Source organism: Syngnathus acus, chromosome 5 (assembly GCF_901709675.1).
Source record: "Syngnathus acus chromosome 5, fSynAcu1.2, whole genome shotgun sequence".
Taxonomy (NCBI): Eukaryota; Metazoa; Chordata; class Actinopteri; order Syngnathiformes; family Syngnathidae; genus Syngnathus; species Syngnathus acus.
This window is the reverse complement of record NC_051091.1, coordinates 6,933,168-6,941,140: the sequence shown is the minus strand read 5'-3', so window position 1 is coordinate 6,941,140 and position 7,973 is coordinate 6,933,168. Positions and strand designations below refer to the sequence as shown.

At 43.6% G+C, this 7,973-nt stretch overlaps 1 protein-coding gene across 2 annotated transcripts; it reads left to right on the top strand.

Annotated features, from left to right (window-relative positions):
* The first annotated feature begins 6 nt into the window (after nt 1–6).
* On the top strand, nt 7–4,652 carry slc6a14 (solute carrier family 6 member 14). 2 transcript variants are annotated; one of them, XM_037252833.1, is made up of 15 exons: nt 7–668; nt 797–941; nt 1,006–1,137; nt 1,599–1,760; nt 1,828–1,942; nt 2,019–2,151; nt 2,238–2,378; nt 2,505–2,640; nt 2,808–2,900; nt 2,991–3,116; nt 3,205–3,323; nt 3,386–3,485; nt 3,571–3,680; nt 4,036–4,203; nt 4,316–4,652. In XM_037252833.1, the coding sequence occupies exons 1-15, from the start codon at nt 603–605 to the stop codon at nt 4,475–4,477; spliced, it is 1,908 nt and encodes a 635-aa protein (XP_037108728.1). In that variant the 5' UTR covers nt 7–602; the 3' UTR covers nt 4,478–4,652. The 2 variants fall into 2 exon arrangements, with proteins under 2 accessions (XP_037108728.1, XP_037108727.1); XM_037252832.1 differs by having other exon boundaries at nt 785–941.
* The last annotated feature ends 3,321 nt before the right edge of the window (nt 4,653–7,973 follow it).

Sequence of the window (7,973 nt, the reverse complement as noted above, 5' to 3'; positions counted from 1 at the left end):
GTATGATTAGACAAATGTTTAAAGTCAAACAACATTTAGTATGTACATTTGAATTTTGTATGTATTTAGTATGTTTAGTTTGTGCATTTTGAAGCGCCTCCGTCGTGTCACAAAAGCTCCAAACCTTATCAGACATCAAAACTAAATATTGTTGCTCCATCACTATTTGGCATTGTCGAGATTCTGTGTTAATTAATGGCCTCTATTGTCAGACATAAACTCCCCCCAGTTGTTCTCGAGGTAAATAGATAAGATTCACATGCTTTGGGTCAACGAGGTGAGACAAACTTTACAAGCCTCGTGTTCACAACAAAGAAAAGGTCAAGCGTTTTCCAAATTAATGAAAACATTTTGTACTTGTCTAGGCATAGGAGGGTGACACACACACTCGCACACACACACACAACTATAGTGCAAAGGGCTTTTTGGCCCCATTTAGTGGGAAATACCAGTACGCACTCACACAATGGCATTTCAAGGGCGGTCAAGTGAGTGCTTGTGATTGGTGGAGAAGCTCCCACTTCTCAACCTGACCGAGCCTTAAAGAGAACTACCTGAGAAAATTCGATGAGGAAGAGTTCAGGAGAACGTGAGAGGAGGACATGAGGGAATACCGCTGGAACAAATGGAAGGATTTTATTTCGTCAAACCCCGCCGTTGTTGACCAGGTACTTACTCGTTAAAAATCGATTCTGTTTTGGGCAATTCTATGAAGCCACACAAGTTGCAATAGCATTGCTAAACACATTGTGGCACTTGATTAATGTTTTATTGACATGTCGAGACATTGCAACAGAATGTGCACGTGGACAAGGGTGATAAGAGTACCGATCGAGGCAACTGGGCCAATAAGAAGGAGTACATCCTTTCTACCATTGGCTATGCCGTCGGCCTCGGGAATATCTGGAGGTTTCCATACTTGGCCTATAAGAACGGCGGGGGTAGGTGTATCTGATAACATCTGATGTGATACGAATCCTCTAACCTTTTCCTATCTTTGAGCAGGAGCCTTTCTGATACCTTATTTTGTGATGTTGGTACTGGCCGGAAGCCCTTTTTACTTCTTGGAAAGTGCATTGGGGCAATTCTGCAGCCAAGGCCCGATTCACGTCTGGAGAGCAGTGCCGATCCTACAGGGTAAGATTTGCAGACGATCGTACCTGATTATAGATTAACAATGCGTTTTATTTTTATGACTCCCTTGCAGTTTTTTTTTTTTTTTTTCAAGGACTTGTGGTCACAAAATTGAAAAGGCCGCCAATTATTTACTTTCAAATAAACTAGCAAATTGTATTTCAAAACAATTGTGCCCCCCAAAATCTGTAATAACAATAAATAAATAAAAAGTCTAAAGCCCATTTTTCATCTTTACAAAACATCATGAACATCAAAAATGGTTAAAAAAATAGACTAAAGGTGGCTTTAGTCAAACCAGAGCTAATCTACAAAGTCTGTTTTTTTAAATGAATTTGTCATATTCTCCGCATTGTTTGACTTCAAGGGAATATTTCAGTTCAGACACCAGGCCAACAGGAAATTGTGCTTCAGGGGAAGGAACACAAATGTGAAGAACAACCCATGTGACTCTTGCTTTTCAGGTGCTGGCATTGCCATGGTGATTTTGACCTTTATACTGTCCATCTACTACAATGTCATCATGGCCTACAGTGTGTACTACATGTTTGCCTCCTTCCAGTCTCCTCTGCCCTGGTTCGACTGCTTCAGTTGGACCAACAGCAGCTGCAGCGACGCTCCTGGAGGTGCTTTTAAAAATGTTATAGATTATGTTGGTCATGAAGTATTGATCCATTGTTTCTTATTTTCTAGTATATTGCAATATAAGTGGTGCTTTAGTGGCCAATTGGAGCCAAGCAAACATGACCTGTCCTTCATCCGACATGATCTTGGCTGCAGTGCAAAGCCCCAGTGAGCAATACTGGGAGTAAGAATGTTCCGGCTTCAAACATGTTTTTGTCCATTAGTAGATTTGTTTTTAAATGCTGGCTCCTCTTTCACAGTCGCGTGGCTCTGCAAAGATCCGCGAGTATCGACGAGACAGGTCCCATCGTTTGGCACTTGGCCCTCTGTTTGCTGCTGAGCTCTATCCTTGTTGGTGCCGCACTCATCAAAGGCATCAAGTCATCGGGAAAGGTAAGTCAGAGTTGCGGAGCCGTATCATATAAAATCTGCTTTCTGGAGCTTTAAGCCATTTTAGAAAGTTGACCTTTTCCCTCTAGGTTGTGTATTTTACTGCAACGTTCCCATACGTGGTGCTTGTGATTCTGCTGATCCGGGGAGTGACACTAGAGGGAGCCAGAGATGGGATCCAGTTTTATATTGGCTCAGAGTCCAACTTGACTAAGCTGGCTGAGGCACAAGTATGGAACCAGTTGATTGATTGATTGATTGATTGATTGATTGATTGATTGATTGATTGATTGATTGATTGATTGATTGATTGATTGTAGTTTTGTTATGATATCAAGCATCATCATGTGTTTCAGGTATGGAAAGACGCTGCGTCTCAGACCTTCTTCTCTCTGTCTATTGGTTGGGGCGGAGTCATAACACTTGCTTCTTATAGCAAATTCCACAACAATGCCTTGATGGATTCATTAATTGTCACACTCACTAATGCTGGTAGGAGCATGATGAACATTGTTTTGGGGAAGTAGATATAAGCTCTCCGGGCAATTTATTAGGTACACCTCGATCAACCCAATCCAAAAGTTGTAACAAAAATGTGCTTTTAAATGGTGTTCACTTTTGAGCCCTAAAGTTGCAGTACTATTTTCCCTCTTTGTTAGGCACCAGTGTGCTGGCGGGTTTTGCCATATTTTCCATTTTGGGCCACATAGCTCATGTTTACAAAATGCCTGTTGGGGAGGTGGTGAAGGAAGGTGAGTCACACATAATGTCATCTAAATATTAAGTTTATGAGGCTTTTATTGTAGAGTTTGGGGGAAAAATGTTTTGGTGTTGTTGTGCAGGTTTTGGCTTGGCCTTCATTGCATACCCAGACGCTCTGTCCAAACTGCCTGGTTCTCCAATCTGGTCCTTTTTATTTTTTTTCATGCTGCTGACTGTTGGTCTGGACTCCCAGTTTGGAGCAGTAGGTGAGGCTTCACTGTGCTGGATGAGAGCGGCAAACCTCTCTGTATGGTGTGAAACTTGTTGATAAAGCTCTCATGTCAATCCTTCTAGAGGTGATCATCACATGCCTGATTGACTCCTCTCCTAAACGCCTCACCTCCAAACATGGCACCTTGACCATATTAATCAGTGTACTTCTCTTCCTCCTTGGTCTACCTTACGTCACACAGGTACATCTTTTAAGCACGTTTCTTATCGTCGTGGAAGTATACCTGCTCCATTTTGTGTCCAGGCAGGGATATATTGGGTGACTCTTGTTGACCAATTTGTCGCAAGCTGGGTCATGCTAATTTTGGCTCTCTTGGAGATCATTGGTTTCATCTACATATATGGTAAATATGACAACTGAAACAAATGGAAGTGAAGTGCATAACTACCTTAAATATGGGGAAGATGAACATGTTTTTGTTTCTTAAGGGGGAAACTCTTTTATTATGGACGTTGAGATGATGATTGGCAAGAAGAGTTGGAGTTATTGGTTCTGGTGGAGAACATGTTGGTTCTTCATCAGCCCCTGTGTTATAGTGGTAAGTGTACACTCCATGCACCTCGTTTTTAGGGCCTCTCCAAAAATTTACAGTTGACCTACACCAGATACATGATGATATAATATAATGATGTTGGGTATTAATTGTTGTTTGACTGGATATATTTTGGGTGAACTTAGTCTAGTCTCCCCCTGCGCAGATTTGCACTGCACTTTGTGCCAGACTTGCTCTTATAAAAAAATAGAGCCCTAAAAAGGTGGTGATTGTAATTAGCTTTTGACTTCAGGGACTCTTGATTGTGACAGATTGTGGCTCGAAAGCGTGGGTTACTTACTTTACACGTGATTCTTATTTGGTCTCGGATGACTAATTTTACATTACTTTCATTTTACAGGTGATTCTTATCTGGTCTCTGATGACTTTCATACCCCCTACCTATGGAACGGTCCAATACCCAGCTTGGGCTCTGGCTTTGGGATGGTGCATGGAAGCGTTTATCCTTCTTTGGATTCCGCTCATTGCTCTTTACAAGCTGATAAGAGCACAAGGAACATTGTGGGAGGTGTGTGTACGTGCAAGCATTCATGCATGTGTATGCCCACGTTGCTTGATATTTTTCTTATGAATGCCATAAACACGGAGCCTCAATTTTCTTGCTGTATGACTTTTCACAGCGTGTGAAGTCACTGTGCTCTGCCTCGGAACATTGGCATCCCTATCTAGACATTCATCGCGGTGAGCGTATGCAGAAGAACACTGCAGTGCGCAGGAGGAGCTCCAGTAATCTCAGCAAACCAGAACCAAGTCTAAATGTCATCTCCAGCTCAAAGTTCTGATTAATGTATTTTGAACCAATTTAACTAGCACACAGGTGACAAACTCACATCGAGCCACTACACATTTTGGCCTTTTTAAGCAAATCACATATTTTTGCTTAACTTCAAACAATTTTAAAAATGCAAATGATCTTGATTTGACACAAATTCGTCTATTCAATGGACTTCTTGTTGTCGAACCACTTTTTAAAATAAATGATTGCTTTAGAAACGAGTTATTCGTCATTCTGTTTGTGTATATGTAAAAATAATTTTTGACTGTATGGTTTCATAACAGCAACCAACATCGGCCAGCGTGAGTCTAGTGACGTCTAGTGGCCATTAGGTAAAACTGCATCCACCGAACAGTTGGAGTAGAAACAAAGCCAGCAGGTTACTGTTTGTTTTGAATAAACTAATGGGGCTTCCTTTGCATTTTGCAGCTCTTGAAATTCTGAGATTTAAACTCACCTGACAAGAGTTTTGGATGGAAAGAATACAGTGTGCAGTAGTGTGGCTCGTGAGTGAACAGTTCGTTCAAAAGAACGAATCATTTCAGTGAACGAGAGCAAACAAATCACTTCCTAAAGTGGATTCGTTTTTTTTTTCCAGTTCATATGACTAGGTGTCGGTAATGCGCATTGAAGCTGGTGCCACCTCGCCGTAAAACAAAACGAAGAAGAAAATGACGTAACTTCCCGTTCGCTAACCACCTCATGGACACTTCAATAGGTACACGACACGAGGTAAAAAGAAAAAAAGAATAAATAAATAAATAAATAAGAAAGTGTAGCGAACGATTCTTTTGAACAAATCTTTAGGGAGAGAACCGATTCTAAAGATTCAATTCACTTAAAAACTGGACTGCACATCACAGTACAAAGGGTGCAGACGGCCGGAGATTGCCAGGGCGATTTAGCCGACTGGTTAGTAACACGGCCTCTTGCCTGGTAAGAACCTGGTTCGATCCCAGGTATGACTTTATGCCTGTATGAGCTTGTAAATACATGTAAATGTATTGTATGTATCTAATACATACAAAAATAAAATTCACTTTCATTGAGGCTTTGGCCATGATTTTTCCCTAATGAAGTGGCCTGTTATTAGGAACACCTAAAAATGGCGGTGTATCTCATGGAGTGTCCGAGTGACGTCACAGATCAAACAGCCAATCAGAAAGTGAGGGTGAGGGCGGGTGTGGCACTTTTCACTTAAACCAGGGGTGTCGACCTCCAGTCCTCGGGGGGCCGCGTTCCAATATGTTTTCCAAGTGACCCTCGTTAAGTGCACCTGCGTGAAAGTTTTAGCTCCTGCGGAACGTGAAAGGAGCTAAAACTTTTCACGCAGGTGCGCTTAACGAGGGTCACTTGGAAAACATGTTGGAACGCGGCCCGAGGACTAGAGCTTTCACACCCGTGACCCTTTGACCATGATATTTCCCTAATAAAGTGGCCTGTTATTAGGTACACTTGAAAATGGCGGTGTACCTAATGGAGTGTCCGTGTGATTCCCTCGTTAGTGCACCTGCGTGAAAAGTTTTAGCTCCTTTCACGTTCCGCAGGGGCTAAAACTTTTCACGCAGGTGCGCTTAACGAGGGTCACTTGGAAAACATGTTGGAACGCGGCCCCAAGGACTAGTGCTTGACACCTGTGACCTTTGACCATGATATTTCCCTAATAAAGTGGCCTGTTATTAGGTACACTTGAAAATGGCGGTGTACCTAATAGTCACCGAGTGACGTCACAGATCAAACAGCCAATCAGAAAGTGGGGGTGAGGGCGGGTGTGGCACTTTTCACTTAAACCAGGGGTGTCGACCTCCAGTCCTCGGGGGGCCGCGTTCCAATATGTTTTCCAAGTTACCCTCGTTAAGTGCACCTGCGTGAAAAGTTTAGCTCCTGCGGAACGTGAAAGGAGCTAAAACTTTCACGCAGGTGCGCTTAACGAGGGTCACTTGGAAAACATGTTGGAACGCGGCCCCGAGGACTAGAGCTTTCACACCTGTGACCTTTGACCATGATATTTCCCTAATAAAGTGGCCTGTTATTAGGTACACTTGAAAATGGTGGTGTACCTAATGGAGTGTCCGTGTGATTCCCTCGTTAAGTGCACCTGCGTGAAAAGTTTTAGCTCCTTTCACGTTCCGCAGGAGCTAAAACTTTTCACGCAGGTGCGCTTAACGAGGGTCACTTGGAAAACATGTTGGAACGCGGCCCCAAGGACTAGAGCTTGACACCTGTGACCTTTGACCATGATATTTCCCTAATAAAGTGGCCTGTTATTAGGTACACTTGAAAATGGCGGTGTACCTAATAGTCACCGAGTGACATCACAGATCAAACAGCCAATCAGAAAGTGGGGGTGAGGGCGGGTGTGGCACTTTTCACTTAAACCAGGGGTGTCGACCTCCAGTCCTCGGGGGCCGCGTTCCAATATGTTTTCCAAGTTACCCTCGTTAAGTGCACCTGCGTGAAAAGTTTTAGCTCCTGCAGAACGTGAAAGGAGCTAAACTTTTCACGCAGGTGCGCTTAACGAGGGTCACTTGGAAAACATGTTGGAACGCGGCCCGAGGACTAGAGCTTGACACCTGTGACCTTTGACCATGATATTTCCCTAATAAAGTATGTCTGTCTGTCTGTCTGTTTGTCTGTCTGTCTGTCTGTCTGGCTCATGAGTGAACGATTCGTTCAAAAGAACGAATATTCAGTGAACGAGAGTGAACGAATCACTTCCTAAAGTGCTAGAGTTAGAGCTAGGGGTTAACCCTACCCTAGCTCTAACCCTAGCTCTAACCCTAACCCTAACCCTAGATCTAACCCTAGCACTAACCCTAACCCTAGCTCTAACCCTAACCCTAATCCTAGCTCTAACCCTAACCCTAATCCCTAACCCTCGCTCTAACCCTAGCTCTAATCCAAACCCTAACCTTAGCTCTAACCCTAACCCTAACCCTAACCCTAGCGCTAACCCCTAATTCCTAGCTCTAACCCTAACCCTAGCTCTAACCCTAACCCTAATCCTAACCCTCGCTCTAACCCTAGCTCTAACCCAAACCCTAACTTTAGCTCTAACCCTAACCCTAACCCTAGCTCTAACGCTAGAACTAACCCTAACCCTAACCCTAATCCTAGCTCTAACCCTAACCCTAACCCTAACCCTAACCCTAGCTCTAAACCTAACCCCTAACCCTAACCCTAACCCTAGCTCTAACCCTAACCCCAGCTCTAAACCTAACCCCTAACCCTAACCCTAGCTCTAACCCAAACCCTAACCCTAGCTCTAAACCCAAACCCTAACCCTAGCTCTAACCCTAACCCTAGCTCTAACCCTAATCCTAGCTCTAACCCTAACCCTAATCCCTAACCCTCGCTCTAACCCTAGCTCTAATCCAAACCCTAACCTTAGCTCTAACCCTAACCCTAACCCTAGCTCTAACCCTAATCCTAGCTCTAACCCTAACCCTAGCTCTAACCCTAACCCTAATCCCTAACCCTCGCTCTAACCCTAGCTCTAACCC